This window comes from Oncorhynchus kisutch, linkage group LG8, assembly GCF_002021735.2.
Source record: "Oncorhynchus kisutch isolate 150728-3 linkage group LG8, Okis_V2, whole genome shotgun sequence".
Taxonomy (NCBI): domain Eukaryota; kingdom Metazoa; phylum Chordata; class Actinopteri; order Salmoniformes; family Salmonidae; genus Oncorhynchus; species Oncorhynchus kisutch.
The window spans coordinates 37,066,380-37,083,363 of NC_034181.2; the positions used below are offsets into that span (position 1 = coordinate 37,066,380).

The 16,984-nt window shown below is 43.0% G+C and overlaps 1 protein-coding gene across 4 annotated transcripts in view; it reads left to right on the forward strand.

The window, feature by feature from the left end:
• Nucleotides 1-16,984, forward strand: part of LOC109895754 (voltage-dependent N-type calcium channel subunit alpha-1B) — a 139,378-nt gene that overhangs the window by 94,987 nt on the left and 27,407 nt on the right. For all 4 annotated transcript variants that reach the window (XM_031830253.1, XM_031830250.1, XM_031830252.1 and 1 more), the window contains 6 exons: nucleotides 1,087-1,216; nucleotides 3,765-3,824; nucleotides 4,131-4,237; nucleotides 9,410-9,506; nucleotides 9,753-9,913; nucleotides 11,873-12,010. In XM_031830253.1, coding sequence (XP_031686113.1) covers nucleotides 1,087-1,216; nucleotides 3,765-3,824; nucleotides 4,131-4,237; nucleotides 9,410-9,506; nucleotides 9,753-9,913; nucleotides 11,873-12,010 — 693 coding nt within the window. The remainder of the gene's footprint in view (nucleotides 1-1,086; nucleotides 1,217-3,764; nucleotides 3,825-4,130; nucleotides 4,238-9,409; nucleotides 9,507-9,752; nucleotides 9,914-11,872; nucleotides 12,011-16,984) is intronic.

Sequence of the window (16,984 nt, forward strand, 5' to 3'; positions counted from 1 at the left end):
CCAATGTTATAGCCCGTCTATGCAGCCAGCCAGCCAACCAATGTTATAGCCCGTCTATATGCAGCCAGCCAGCCAACCAATGTTATAGCCCGTCTATATGCAGCCAGCCAGCCAGCCAATGTTATAGCCCATCTATATGCAGCCAGCCAGCCAACCAATGTTATAGCCCGTCTATATGCAGCCAGCCAGCCAGCCAGCCAGCCAATGTTATAGCCCATCTATATGCAGCCAGCCAGCCAACCAATGTTATAGCCCGTCTATATGCAGCCAGCCAGAAAAACCAATGTTATAGCCCGTCTATATGCAGCCAGCCAGCCAGCCAATGTTATAGCCCGTCTATGCAGCCAGCCAGCCAACCAATGTTATAGCCCGTCTATATGCAGCCAGCCAGCCAATGTTATAGGCAGTCTATATGCAGCCAGCCAGCCAATGTTATAGGCAGTCTATATGCAGCCAGTTGGCCAATGTTATAGCCCGTCTATATGCAGCCAGCCAGCCAATGTTATAGCCCATCTATATGCAGCCAGCCTGCCAACCAATGTTATAGCCCGTCTATATGCAGCCAGCCAGCCAACCAATGTTATAGCCCGTCTATATGCAGCCAGCCAGCCAGCCAACCAATGTTATAGCCCGTCTATGCAGCCAGCCAGCCAACCAATGTTATAGCCCGTCTATATGCAGCCAGCCAGCCAGCCAATGTTATAGGCAGTCTATATGCAGCCAGCCAGCCAATGTTATAGCCTGTCTATATGCAGCCAGCCAGCCAATGTTATAGCCCGTCTATATGCAGCCATCCATTACTAGGAACAGTGTCTACATTAGTCTCTCAGGTGAGCTGTGTATGGACTATAGGATCTCTCTCTCTCTCTCTCTCTCTCTCTCTCTCTCTCTCTCGCTCTCTCTTTCTCTCTCTCTTTCTCTCTTTCTCTCTCTCTCTTTCTCTCTCTCTTTCTCTTTCTCTCTCTCTCTCTCTCTCTCCTCTCTCTCTCTCTCTCTCTCTCTCTCTCTCTCTCTCTCTCTCTCTCTCTCTCTCTTTCTTCCTCTCTCTCTCTTTCTTCCTCTCTCTCTCTTTCTCTCTCTCTCCAGGGTACGGCGTCTGTGTCATTATATTGTCAGCCTGCGGTACTTTGAGATGTGTATCCTGGTAGTGATATCCATGAGTAGCATTGCATTGGCTGCAGAGGACCCTGTCCAGGCCAACGCTCCGCGCAACAATGTGAGTCTACGCACACACACACCCACACACACAGGAAGACATGCCAGACACACACAACCTGAAATGATCCATCCACACAGACAGTGTGGTGAAGAAGGCGCAACTGCTCCTTTCCAACAGAAATTTGGCTTGGTCCAACCGAGCCACGGCCTGTTCACCCCGCTGGCATCTAGAAGGTGGAGACAGTACAGGTGCCTTAGAGCTGGGACCAAGAGTTTGAAAAACAGAGATTGAACACTGGTCACTTTAATTAAGCGATAAGGCACCCGAGGCAGTGCTGTACCATGAATACAGTCACAGGTAAGTGCTGTTGTTCGGCCCAAAGCGATAGTGGAGGGCCCGTCAACTCATTTACCTGTGACTGTATTCATGGTACAGTACTGCCTCGGGTGCCTTATCGCTTTTAGAAAACTCTTACCAACATACTAAAATAACAGTGAATTACATATTTTGATTAATTCAAACATTCTTTTGACAAGTCAATCCATTCAATATCATTCATCCACCAGAAGATATAGTCCCGAACAGAAATCTGGTTATTAGTTATTTTGGTCATGTTGCTACAGACGCTCCGGTCCTTAATTACTTTTGCAAAGTCACTATGCGAAAGGACCAGTTGTCCATTCTAAACGAAATGGTTACTATGCAGGCTTCTTGTCCATTGCTAGCCAAGCCAAATTCAGCTAACTCAGTTCACGTCAAACATTGAACCTGGAATGACAGTTCACTAGCTGCATATATGTGTTTGACCTTTTTTGCTTCTTCTTCTGTCGGCACTTACTTGGATACGTCCCATGATAATGATGTGGCTAAGACCAGGCTGTCTGGTCTCGTCTGGGCACCGTTCACTCTATGGTGCTACAGAGATCGAATTTCCAAAAGGGAAACATTGTTTCCTACAGGTCGGACAGGCAGACACTGCAAGGCTTATATTAACCCCCGCAGTACCAAACCAAATACTAGGCCGGAAGCAAAGGGAAGCAATGTGCGTGTAGAGATAAATACAAGAGAGGATTCAGACCGCAACCTAAACATGGCGTTCTTGTGGATGGAACCGTTAGCAAGCATAGGTGTGTCTCTGATGGCCAATGCAGCACTTATAATTAATTGATGATGTCCTCGAAGCCGGTGTTTGGAGGAGTTATTGTCACGGTGGTGTTCGTCTCGGGCCGGCAAACCGTGCCAATATATTCTCAAAACATTGGCTTTCGAAGGCATTATCACTTTTATACAACGGGTTACCAATATATTCAAATAATGATTGACATATTTTTATGATGATTCATGATTTCGACTGGCTGAGAAAAGCTGCCATCCTGTCTGTCTTGTCCCGACTCCTGACACATTCATTAACATGGGACAGCTGGAGATCCAATTTCAATATTGAAACAATGTTGCAAATGTTGGAGAGACAGACAGCAAGGTTATTACCAGTAGACTCTGCTGTTGAAAACCAAACGCTCGTCTAAAAGACATGGGAGATGATGTCTAGATGCTTTTTACAGTGTTGATCTTGTATATAAATTGCCTGGCTGGGCTGATGAGACAGTGGATTGAGCAGTCAGATGGAACAGAGTAAATAGGCATTTCAACGTCATAGATTTAGCCGGTGGTAACCAATCAGTATCCAGGATTAGGCTCACCCATTGTATAATTAAGCAATACGGCCCGAGGGGGTGTGGTATATGACCAATATACCATGGCTAAGGGCTGTTCTTATGCACGATGCAACACAGAGTGCCTGGACACAGCCCTTAGCTGTGGTAAATTGGCCATATATCACAAACCCCCGAAGTGCCTTATTGCTATTATAAACTGGTTATCAATGTAATTATCAGTAAAAATAAATGTTTTGTCATACCTGTGGTATACAGTATGTTATACCACGCTGTCAGCCAATCAGCATTCAGGCCTCGAACCACCCAGTTTATAATAATGTTTACATACTGTTTTCCCACTTCTATATATATATATATATATATATATATATATATATATATATACTAGAATACAGTAATATATATATATATATATATATATATATTTTACTGTATTCTAGTCAAGGCTCATCCTATAAAACTACTGCTGTACACACCTTTTCTATTCATATACTGTCTATACATACCACCATATATATATATATATATATATATATATATATATATATATATATATATATATATATATATATATATACATACATATATATTCCGGACTCTGATATTGCTCGTTCTGATATTTCTTCATGTCTTAATTAGAATTTTGAGGATTTGTGTGTATTGTTGTCGTATTGCTAGATATTGCTGCACTGTTGCACTGCACCTGCGATAACATCTGCATAACTGTGTACACGACCAATAAGATTTGAATTGATTTGACTCAGTTTGACATTTCAAAAAACAACAACAGGTGTGACAACCAAGTTCTTCCAGACATATCCGTCAGCAAGGAGAAGATCAGGCAGCTGTTCAAATGAGCTAGAGGAATAATTACTTTTGCATTGCCTCTTGGCTGTGTTTTTCTCTTGCACTTACTCTCTCCTGTTCAGGTGCTCAAGTATCTGGACTACGTCTTCACGGGAGTTTTCACATTTGAGATGGTGATTAAGGTAAGCGCTTGGATAGGCGCGTGTCATTAAATTACATTTTTACTACATGACTGAACAAAAATAACATGTTTTCAGATGCTTTTTGGGCAGCTGTCTTAGATTTCCCCGATATATTTGTCTAGAATTGATTTCTTTGTTTTTCATTCTGTTACTCCTATGGTTGTATTGGCCTCATGCTACGTGCCGTGTTTATTGAAATGCATTACTAAATGAGAGCACTTTAATTGAATACATTGTAGGACTATAGGAGGTTGCTCCAACCTCAGTGTTCTGTAGCCGTCTAACCCTGCTCTCTGATTGGTCCAGATGGTTGACCTGGGCCTCCTGCTCCATCCTGGTTCTTACTTCAGAGATCTTTGGAACATTCTGGACTTCATTGTGGTCAGTGGCGCACTGGTGGCATTTGCATTTTCGTAAGTTATATATATTCTTAGTAACGTTCATCATTTCATGAAATAAAATAATTGCACAAGGCAAATTTGACAGAAGAACCTGATAAGCTGCACTTTCCCAGAAATACTTTTCTCTTTTGAATTTACATGTGCTGCGATTCATCTGTCATTTCCCATCGGTTAAATTCCTCAGAATCAAATTCCTTGTATCACCACAATATAATATGTCCTCCTGAATGATGATGTCTGCTACCTCTTATTGCTGGAATATTGTATTCATTATGGGCTCAGTCTTTGGGATGGGTTTTTGGGCAAATTGTTGTGATTATTTGTAAGAATGAGAATATGTCAATTCAGGTGAAGCACTGGGTTTAGTCCGGGAGAGAGAGTCTCCGTGGGTTTAGGGTAATTATCCTGTACATCTGGTAATGCTGCTGCTGCTGCCAGAACCTACCATTAGTTCCATAACAACACAATGGGAAAATAGGAATGCATAATGTCATGTTTATTTGCTTATAGTTGAGGTGTTTTGCAGTAAGGATTGTGATTGCGTTAAATTAACCTCCACAAAATGCTTTATTTCATGCTGTGTGTGTGTGTGTGTGTGTGTGTGTGTGTGTGTGTGTGTGTGTGTGTGTGTGTGTGTGTGTGTGTGTGTGTGTGTGTGTTTACACAAGTGTTATGTGTGCTGTTGACTCAAAGTTCCTTTTCTGTTTCCTTGTGGCTTGGATCTCTTGAAGGAGCTTCATGGGGTAATGCTTTCTCTCTCTCTCTCTCTCTCTCTCTCTCTCTCTCTCTCTCTCTCTCTGTCTCTCTCTCTCTCTCTCTCTCTCTCTCTCTCTCTCTCTCTCTCTCTTTCTCTCTCATCTTGCCTGTCTCTGTTTGTGTGAGCTAACAGGGTCTATGCTCAGTCCATAGGCCCGTTTTGTTCTGGGACACAATCATCTCTCTCTCTTCTCGTCATCTTTTCATAGTCCACTTGTCTTCTCTCATATTTATCTGCTTGACCACAGATCCTCTGTCCTGCTCCATGTTCCCCTCCGCTATAGGGGACAATGTCACCTCAGTGGGACTACATATTCACCAGGACCGCACTAGACAAATACATGTGTTGCTGTGATAAGAAGGATCCTACTGCTCTATATCAGCTCATGTTTTCATTACAAATGGACCTACTCACCAAACACATTTCATTAAGTGGCAACTACTCATACAAGGGAGTAAGAAATAACGCCACTTTAGAGCCCGAGGAGCTCTTTACATCTCTGCATGGAATCTCAGAGTGTGTTTAAACTGTTATGGTGTCATCAAGGTATCTATATTGGTGACTGCTTAGTGACCATACGGTACCACCCTCCATCCCCACTTTGTTTGTCTACAGCACTGCCTCTAGTATCTATCACTCTCCCCTAGCCACTCTGACAGACAGCCAGGCGTGTTGATGTTGATCGATGGATATTATTCTCCCTGCATGTCCCGGTCCTCATTCTGTCTGTCATGTCAATGTGATCCACCGACTCATTGTGAATGAACCGTACCGCCACCGTGATGTGTCAGCGACACACTGTTTGTGCGGTGTTGCTTCCTTGAATCTCACAACCACGTGTCACCATTCCATCTCCCTTCAGACGTTCCACATCTGTCAGATGTCCTCTGTCTGTTGGAAATGTCTGCTAGTACACAGGAAACACACTCTTACCTGTGCCACCAAAACAAGTGTCAGGAGTGTCTTTTGGCAAACAAAACCTGAGTTTTAGGAACATTTCCTTGAAAAAATTAAAGCCATTTTGCAACCCAGTCATCCTTGAAGAAGTGTCATTATGGCCGAGATTGTCATTTGGCGAGTTCCTTTTCTAGTCGAATCAGTTCCTCACACTTTCACAATAGCATTCAACTGTCTGTCACTGACAGACTAGTACAGTCAATGACAACCATCTCAATTTCATACATCATAGGCCTATTCCCATTCACCGTGTCGTAATTGTTTAGATTGTACCTGTCATATTTTCTATGTGTGGGAAGACGCCATAATTGTGCTCTTTATCTTGTTTTTTCCCTTTACTGTTTTCCCCCGTCAGACCGCCACAAGGTGTGCCCAGGTGGGGACCCCCCTCTCCCCTCTACCCCTCTTTCTTCTGCTTAGGCCAGGATCATATCACTAAACCTGTATGAGTAAAGGGTTTCCTTTACAGTCCAGGAGCCTTTGCCATGTCACTCTGATAGCTTTCAATAGAAACCTCTCTTTCTCTTTCTGGGTGTTCAAATCCAATTTGATTTGTCACATGTGCCGAATAGAACAGGTGTAGACCTAACAGTGAAACGCTTACTTACAAGCTCCTAACCGACAGTTTAGTAAAAAAAAAAAGATGAATAAAAATAAGAAATAAAAGTAGCAAGTAATTAAAGAGCACTCTCCAATCTTACTGTAAATGGATGCTCAAGTAAAACGTGTTCATAATTGATGATTGGGCCAAATCCCAGCATCAGCACTAACTATGCTGGCCATTCTAATCATTATGTACAGCAGACTCTTTGTGTTCATTTTCAAGCTTCTATGGACCAAGTCAAATACTCTGAGCTATTATAACACACATTTGTGTTTATTCTGTTAAACTAGGAGACCAAGCATAGCCATGTCAGTGCCTATATTAAAACATAATACAGTCTTGTTCCACACTGACAGAGAGAGAACTACAGATGTAGGATCTTAATTTGATCACCCTGTTGCAGGAGAACCTTCCTGCAATGCAGGATATTTTAAACTTGTAGTGTATTTGAGGATTAAAAAAGTTTCTGAAGTTTGTAATTTCCCCTTTGAAATTTCAGACCTGATTTTCCCTAACGAAAATGTTAGGGAATGTCCATGAATTATAATCCACATAATAATTCAAATTTCCTGTTGCTGCAGGGATTATTTTCCTGCTGTAGCAAAATGGGTCAAATCAAGATCCTACATCTGTAGGACTACCTTTAGAGTAGTAGTAAAAATAGCCAGTGCTCAGACAGGACATGGTGGTTATTTTGGATGACCGCTTTGTTCTCCTTCCAGGGACATGACATATGGGACACGCCAGCCACCTGTACCTGAGAATGATGTCCTCATTACACATTTAACCACTGTCTTGGCGTCTCATAGCTCTGTCACCGTCCAGCCCCTTTAGAAAACTCAAAGCGCTCGCAATGAAACTCCCAAGTCACATGTTTTTCTCCAAGCTGGTCAAGCGTCCTTTGAAAGCTATCAGAATGTCATGTGTGGTTTAACATGTGTGAGTGTTTTGTGATCTCAAACCACGGGCTCTACTTACTGTGAAAAAAAGCATGCTGGACTAATGCGTATCAGAGCATGAATGTTGCATGCTGCTGTGGTAGAGTAGAGCTGTAACGGAGGCTGTGGGAGGGAGGAACCTCAGCGTCATATCACATGTCCATGCTGTGTTGGGCATACCAGCCAGGGTTACAACATGGCCAGAGTTACAGCATCCCACTTGGGTGTGTGTGTGTGTGTGTGTGTGTGTGTGTGTGTGTGTGTGTGTGTGTGTGTGTGTGTGTGTGTGTGTGTGTGTGTGTGTGTGTGTGATGGCAGCTGACAGCAGACAGAGGGGGGAGGCAGGGCAGAGTAGGGGAAAATGAAGGGTGCTGGCAGATTTGTTTCTCTCTGTTGCCATTTGCCTCCTCCTGGACTGTCTTGTTGGTGCCATGTTAATCATCTTCACCAGATGCTGCGATCTTTACAAGTTCGTCTTTATCTCTCAGTTGAAAATGAGTGACTGCTATGGTAGGATTTACTTTAACAACAGAGGCGTTCACCTTTTCAGAGAAATCTCTCTAGATTTGAGACAGAGATGTGATTGAGTGACATGGGTGCTGGAACATTTTACATTGTGATATAAATGTTGTTGACTGTACTGTATGTTGAATAGGTCTATTTCTATAGCATTTATTAATGTGAAGTGTCACGTAGTATCTTTGACTGGTTATTTATGTGTTGCCGACTGTTTATTGGAGTCATTCAAATCCATGATTCACCAATGGGATGATTGACCTTAAATACATGACCATTTTGTGTACTGTACATTGGTCAATTATTTTACATTTGATATAACATGCAGTATTTTGTACCACTTCATTGTATTTGATTTGGAGATGCCTGTGTTGCGAGTCGCTTGTATTGCTATTCTCACAGCTCCCCAAGGTGATGATTCAGCATGAGCTCTTCTGAGTCTGTAGAGAACATTAATATACACGGAGGCTTAATGGGATTCTGATTCTGAAAAGATGTTCTGTTTTTCCGCCCATTGTATCTGAGAAAGTCTATTACATCTCTCGTTCCTGTATTTCCCCGTGAGTCATAATACTCTACACTGACATCCTTTCATCTTTTCCTTTGTCAGTCTCACCATCTCAGCTTAACGAGCAGGATTTGTGTATGAAAACAGCATTGGTTCCTTTAAAAGAAATGTCACAGCCGATTTTTTTTTGCCACTGGATATGGGTTCTTCTGCAGAAACCTGATGTACAGTCTGTAGTGCGAGCGTACTTGATTTATTTTTTGGGTGCTATTTGCATGGAGAAATATGTGTTGAGATGTAACTCTCAGAGAAGGTGTATTGCTGTGGGATAACTACTCTGCATGCTATACATCCACAAACTGTCCAATTCGCTCATGTAATCCAGGATTACATGCTACAGTACACCTATCTGAATGGTCTGGAGAGGCATGAGCCTACAGTGAGATTACTAATCCATTCTCAGTTGGGGCTGGGTGGTTGGTTGTCACAAACAATTATCTGTACCAAGGGTATCTACAGCTTTGACAAAAAAATGTTTACCTCAATTATTATTCTGTTGTATTTTTCAAACACAAATCATTTTGGAAGTATTATTAGAAATGCAATGTCTTTAGTAGTGGGAGATGGTAATGTAAATAACAAACGTTCTCCTAACCCCATTTCCTTAGATTGTAAGAACATTTCCATTCACGTTCGGTAAAGACCGTCAGAGAGCATTCTTCAAATGCTTTCTGTTTCTTAGTCTAAACCTTTCCATTCATGAAACTTGTAGAAGCAACAGTGATTCTTCAACAAGCTTTTGACTTTTGTCACGAGTGGTTTGCCTCTTTTTTAATGCAATTGTTGTTCTTAGCCGTTTCTGAATACAAGGTTTGCTGTCTAACTTAGTGTTTTTCTTGTGCAGAGGGTCCAAAGGAAAGGACATCAGCACCATCAAGTCCCTCAGAGTTCTGCGAGTCTTACGGCCCCTCAAGACCATCAAACGCCTACCCAAGCTGAAGGTACGGAAGAGGACTTTATCTGACCTGTACACTACACGTGTATTCACTGGTGTTGACTTATTGATGAGTGTTGTCAGGACAGAGTCATCAGCGTGTACTGTATCTAACCCAGCCCCATGTTTCTCTGTGTGTGTGTGCGTGTGTGTGTGCGTGTGTGTGCGCGTGTGTGTGCGCGTGTGTGTTTGTGCGTGTGTGTGTGTGTGTGCGCGTGTGTGTGTGTTTGTGCGTGTGTGTGTCCTCTCTCAGGCTGTGTTTGACTGTGTGGTCAACTCCCTGAAGAACGTGTTCAACATCCTCATAGTCTACATGCTCTTCATGTTCATCTTCGCTGTCATCGCCGTGCAGCTGTTCAAGGGAAAGTTCTTCTACTGCACCGACGAGTCCAAGAGCCTGGAGAAAGACTGCAGGTAGGTTTACAGTACAGTACACTGACCAAGCCTGGCACAAGAAGAAAGGGCATTTTGAAATTAACAGGAGAAGGCAGATGAGCAAAGTTGGCACCAAGGCACTGGGCCCAACATTAATATAGCAAACCATGGAATAACGGTAACAGCTCTAGAGATGGCGGCCCCTCCAGGGCAGCTGTGGTGGTACGGCCCAAGGGCTCTATTTTTGACTGGATTTAAGGAGGCAAACGCACCGTTGTTTCCAATTTCGTTATGTAAAAACTGGCGCATTTTCCAGTACGTCAGGTTTGACAAATTACCTGTCTAACATCAGCTGGCTTGTGCTGAGGTGGGAGGGGTGGAAATATTGGCGGTCTGTTCTTGAAAATGTGCGCCAATATGGCAATTTCAGTGAGCACAACTAGGACTATTTAAGACCGACCAAAAGCTGGTCTTCGGGGTTACTCACTTGGTTATGATTATGCCAACGGTGGCGCACACAGTTGCTTTATTTATGTACATCACAAATGTTTTGTTAAAATATCACAAGCAGCAAAACAGTCAACAGACATTCCGCTTTTTTTAAATGTATATTGGACATTATTTTTGTCCAACTTCTGTGAAATGTTTGGACTCATTATGTGTGATGCCCATTTCCTGAAAGGTGTCAGTGACTTGTAGGAAGCCTGTTTTTGTTATTGTTTTTCATTGATCATTTTGTCCCAAAAAATACATCTTCCACTTATCTCTGTTGGATCTAACTGTCTTATCGCGGGATTTGCGATCACTGTCCGTGGTGCTGAATCCACTTGTAGGCTATATTTGCCTGTTTGTTTGTTTGTTTACCTTTCATGTGGCAAAGTGATTACTGGCCATATCAACACAGATGGTAGGCTTTAGCTATATATATTTAAGAGCAGTAACGGTGAGTTGATTACAGTACCAGTCAAAAGTTTGGACACAACTACTCATTCCAGGGTTTTTCTTTCCTTTTACGATTTTCTACATTGTAGAATAATAGTGAAGACATCAAAACTATTAAATAACACATATGGAATCATGTAGTAACCAAAACTAAAAAAGTTTATATTTGTGATTTTTCAAAGTTGCCACCCTTTGCCTTGATGACAGCTTTGCACAGTTCTTTGCAGGCCAGTCATCCACCAAACTCAGATTCGTCCATCGGACTGCCAGATTGTGAAGCGTGATCATCACTCTAAAGAACGCGTTTCCACTGCTCCAGAGTGCAATGGCGGCAAGCTTTACACCACTCCAACCAACGCTTGGCATTGCACATGGTGATCTTAGGCTTGTGTGCGGCTGCTTGGCCATGGAAACCCATTTCATGAAGCTCCCGACAAACAGTTATTGTGCTGACATTGCTTCCAGAGGCAGCTTGGAACTCGGTAGTGAGTGTTGCAACCGAGGACAGATGATTTTTACGCGCTACGCTTGTGTGGCCTACTACTTTGCAGATGAGCCGTTGTTGCTCCTAGGCGTATCCACTTCACAATAACAGCACTTACAGTTGACCGGGGCAGCTCTAGCAGGGCAGAAATTTGACGAACTGACTTGTTGGAAAGGTGGCATCCTATGACGGTGAGTCACTGAGCTATTTAGTAAGGCCATTCTACTGCCAATGTTTGTCTATGGAGATTGCATGGCTGTGTGCTCGATTTTACACACCTGTCAACAACAGGTGTGGCTGAAATAACCGTATCCATTCATTTGAAGGGGTGTCCACATACTGCTGTATATATGCTGTATCTTCCCCCATAGAGAGAAGAACAGCCCAGTGCTGCGTTGAAGACAATTGCATTAATTATGTGTTTTTGTTTGGGTATCTTATTGATTTGTCACATGGACAGTGTCTTGTCAACCTAATCAAAGGAGTATCTGAATATTCATATTCCTGTATGTGTTCGTGTGCAGTAAGTTGTTCTCTCTCTCTCTCTCTCTCTCTCTCTCTCTTTTAAACAGAGGTAATTTCCTGGACTATGATAAAGATGAGGTGGCCGCCCAGCCTCGGGTGTGGAAGAAGTATGAGTTCCACTATGACAACGTGCTTTGGGCCTTCCTCACTCTCTTCACTGTGTCCACCGGAGAGGGCTGGCCTGAGTAAGTCCACTTTCCAGGCTCCTTTTCAGTAGCTTTATAGAGTTGAAGTCTTTGGTGGGGATATGTTCAGACAGACAGACAGACAGACAGACAGACAGACAGACAGACAGACAGACAGACAGACAGACAGACAGACAGACAGACAGACAGACAGACAGACAGACAGACAGACAGACAGACAGACAGACAGACAGACATAGAGAATGAGAAAGACCAGACAGACAGACACAGACAGACAGAGACAGACAGAGATAGACAGACGGAGACAGACAGACAGACCAGACAGACAGACAGACCAGACAGACAGACAGAAGACAGACAGACAGACAGACAGACAGACAGACAGACAGACAGACAGACAGACAGGACAGACAGACACAGACACCCAGAGACAGACAGACAACAGACGGAGACAGACAGGACAGACAGACAGACAGGACAGACAGACAGGACAGACAGACAACAGACCAGACAGACAGACATACAGAAAGACAGACAGACAGACAGACAGACAGACAGACAGACAGACAGACAGACAGACAGGACAGACAGACAGGACAGACAGACAGACAGACAGACAGACAGACAGACAGACAGACAGACAGACAGATCGACAGGACAGACAGAGACAGACAGACGCAGACAGACAGACACAGACAGACAGACAGACAGAGACAGACAGACAGACAGACAGACAGACAGACAGACAGACAGACAGACAGACAGACAGAACAGACAAGACAGACAGACAGACAGGACAGACAGAAACAGACAGACAGACAGACAGACAGACAGACGACAGACAGACAGACAGACAGACAGACAGACAGACAGACAGACAGACAGACAGACAGACAGACAGACAGACAGACAGACAGACAGACAGACAGACAGACAGACAGACAGACAGACAGACAGACAGACAGACAGACAGACAGACAGACAGACAGACAGACAGACAGACAGACAGACAGACAGACAGACAGACAGACAGACAGACAGACAGACAGACAGACAGACAGACAGACAGACAGACAGACAGACAGACAGACAGACAGACAGACAGACAGACAGACAGACAGACAGACAGACAGACAGACAGACAGACAGACAGACAGACAGACAGACAGACAGACAGACAGACAGACAGACAGACAGACAGACAGACAGACAGACAGACAGACAGACAGACAGACAGACAGACAGACAGACAGACAGACAGACAGACAGACAGACAGACAGACAGACAGACAGACAGACAGACAGACAGACAGACAGACAGACAGACAGACAGACAGACAGACAGACAGGACAGACAGACAGACAGACAGACAGACAGACGACAGAACAGACAGACAGACAGACAGACAGACAGACAGACAGACAGACCGACAGACAGACAGACAGACAGACAGACAGACAGACAGACAGACAGACAGACAGACAGACAGACAGACAGACAGACAGACAGACAGACAGACAGACAGACAGACAACAGACAGACAGACAGACAGACAGACAGACAGACAGACAGACAGACAGGACAGACAGACAGACAGACAGACAGACAGACAGACAGACAGACAGACAGACAGACAGACAGACAGGGACAGACAGACAGACAGACAGACAGACAGACAGACAGACAGACAGACAGACAGACAGACAGACAGACCAGACAGACAGACGACAGACAGACAGACAGACAGACAGACAGACAGACAGGACAGACAGACAGGACAGACAGACAGACAGACAGACAGACAGACAGACAGACAGACAGACAGACAGACAGACAGACAGACAGACAGACAGACAGACAGACAGACAGACAGACGACAGACAGACAGACAGACAGACAGACAGACAGACAGACAGACAGACAGACAGACAGACAGACAGACAGACAGACAGACAGACAGACAGACAGACAGACAGACAAGACAGACAGCGAACAGCGAACAGCCCTGGGGATATGTTCTGAGAATGTGCTCTGGGCTGCAGGCAGACATACAGACAGTATAACAGTATACCAGTAGGAGGTGAACAGGCCTGGGGTTATGTTCTGAGAATGTGCTGTGGCCTGATGCCTCTCAGACAGACAGGAAGTAGAATGGGTAAACATGACATGGGATATGTACTGAGAATGTGCTGTGGTCGGTCTGGTGTCTCTCAGACATACAGACACAGACAGACAGTAGAACAATAGGGTTTTTCTATAAACTAGGCTACCAGCGAGGATTTCCTACACTGGACAACTTGTTAGAGCTGTTGATAAGTCATTGATATCTGTCAATTTAGTTAATGTCATGATATTATTAAGATATAATATACAGTTGAAGTCAGAAGTTTACATACACTTAGGTTGGAGTCATTAAAACTTGTTTTTCAACCAAAGGACCTTGTGAAGATGCTGGAGGAAGCAGGTACAAAGTATCTATATCCACAGTAAAACGAGTCCTATATCAACATAACCTGAAAGGCCGCTCAGCAAGGAAGAAGCCACTGCTCCAAAACCACCATAAAAAAGCCAGACTATGGTTTGCAACTGCACATGGGGACAAAGATTGTACTTTTTGGAGAAATATCCTCTGGTCTGATGAAACAAAAATAGAACTGTTTGGCTATAATGGCCATCATTATGTTTGGAGGAAAAAGGGGGAAGCTTGCAAGTCGAATAACACCATCCCAACCGTGATGCACAAGGGTGGCAACATCATGTTGTGGGGGTGCTTTGCTGCAGGAGGGCCTGGTGCACTTCACAAAATAGATGGCCTACAAACCTGACTCAGTTACACAAGCTCTGTCAGGAGGAATGGGCCAAAATTCACCCAACTTGTTGTAGGAAGCTTGTGGAAGGCTACCCAAAATGTTTGACTCAAGTTAAACAATTTAAAGCAATACTTCCAAATACTAATTGAGTATATGTAAACTTCTGACCCACTGGGAATGTGATGAAATAAATAAAAGCTGAAATAAATAATTATCTCTACTATTATTCTGACATTTCACATTCTTAAAATAAAGTGGTGATCCTAACTGTCCTAAGACAGGGGATTTTTACTCTGATTTAATGTCAGGAATTGTGCTAAACTGAGTTTAAATGTATTTGGCTACAGTGTATGTAAACTTCCGACTTCAACTGTACAGAATATTCAATCAAATTCAGGAGTTGTGTAAAGATCTCAGAAATGCACTTTAACTACATAACATTTCCTGTCTCCTTATGTTATGGGGTGAAAACAGCTTTCATGGGCACAGAAAACCAAAATAATGTATGCATTGCAAAATCAAATGCTTCTAACCGAAAGAGTCCCCTTACCTTGAAATGTAAAACTTAAAACATTTTCAATAATTATGCATCATACTTGTTGGATGCCATTTGGTGTCCAGCTGATTAGTTACGACGTAATAATTTTTATATTTTCACACATCATCATCTGATCAAGGAAGGAATTTTCCGAATAACAGGGAAGTGACGAACAGCTGTTGTGATAGTGCATGCGATGCAACAACAGCCCAAGTGCTGGAAAAAAAGGTGATCGCAAAGGAATGTCCAGAATATTCTGGTGTCTCGTTCGTTTTGCCGGTGAAAACCACTTTGCCTGGACCCACATTGGATCTAATGTCCCTAGCGAATTGATGGTGATCATCTGTTGTTGCCCATTTGATTTACAGCCAGTGTCTCGTTAGATCTAACAGAGAAAGCATCAAGGTATTGACTTCATATTTTCACGTGTTTTTGTGCCTCGGATTGGACACCGAGTCTACTACGTGATATTATTCTGGATACAATGACATCAAATTATACAGCCTGGTGGGCTTATTCACAACATGATCTGGTAATGAAATATCATGACAAATACATGTTGTTTTCCATGTTAACACCTGCCATTTTAAACAATACAAGGGGCTTGAAGTAGCCCTACTTGAACTTGAAATTGGAGCTCAGAAATTCAAGTACTGGAATAGGCATCCCTTGAAAATCTGACATCTTTGTTGGGGTAAAACCCAGGTTATGAGGACATCATCTAATGTTGTCTTCAACTTGACTTTCCATACAAATCCTTCCATTATAAAAGGAACCTGTTTTTTGGTCACTTTCTCATTATAGAACAGCGATGGTGAGATTCAAATGGTGAGATTAATGCTGCCGCTGTTCATGGCTTTGTTATGTTTGCCTGCGTCGGCCACAAAGGCTAGGAGAAAAATCACCATGCATCCAATTTCTTTAGTCAGGCAAGTCCACATTATTCTCACATATTTTAGAATGTAATAATAACTTGAATATCAATGCATTGGCAAGGCCAAAGAAAGGCATTATTCTTCAAGTGGTAAAGGCCTACACTTTTATTCATGCTTTTTTGGGGGTGTTCTATATTAGGCCCTATATGTTCTTTATAATTATAAAATTGTTTAACATTGCGGTCCTTGAAAATTACACTTAAGTGCTTGAAAAAGAGAGTCCTTGAATTTCATTTGCCAATGTCTGTATGAACCCTGCTTAAAGGATGTATAGTCCTGGGCCTATGATGTTGAATAGGAGGAGTTATGGGCCAATTTGCATACATTCACTTTTATTAATCTAAGTGCGCATGTGGAACTGCATGAAAACCCTTTTTATTTCTGTTTCAAACCATTTTAAAACATTTATCCCAATGTCACACATTGGCCCCATTAATTATAGAAAGACCCAGTACTAGAACATTAGAGGGTGAACAAGCCTGCCCTGGGGATATGTTCTGAGAATGTGCTGTGCTAGTCTCTGTAATTGTCTTTAATATCGTATTCAAGCAAAGTGCGCAGGCTTGTCGGGTCAGCACACCAGAGAGGGTTGTCTGTGCAATTTCCGGCATGTTCATAATTCTCCTTCTTATTCCGGATCCTCTGTCCTCCTCAATGAAATCATTGAATTAGCTATGTTATTAAATAATCCAGTGATGCATGATATGTAAAAATGATGGACTGGTGAGT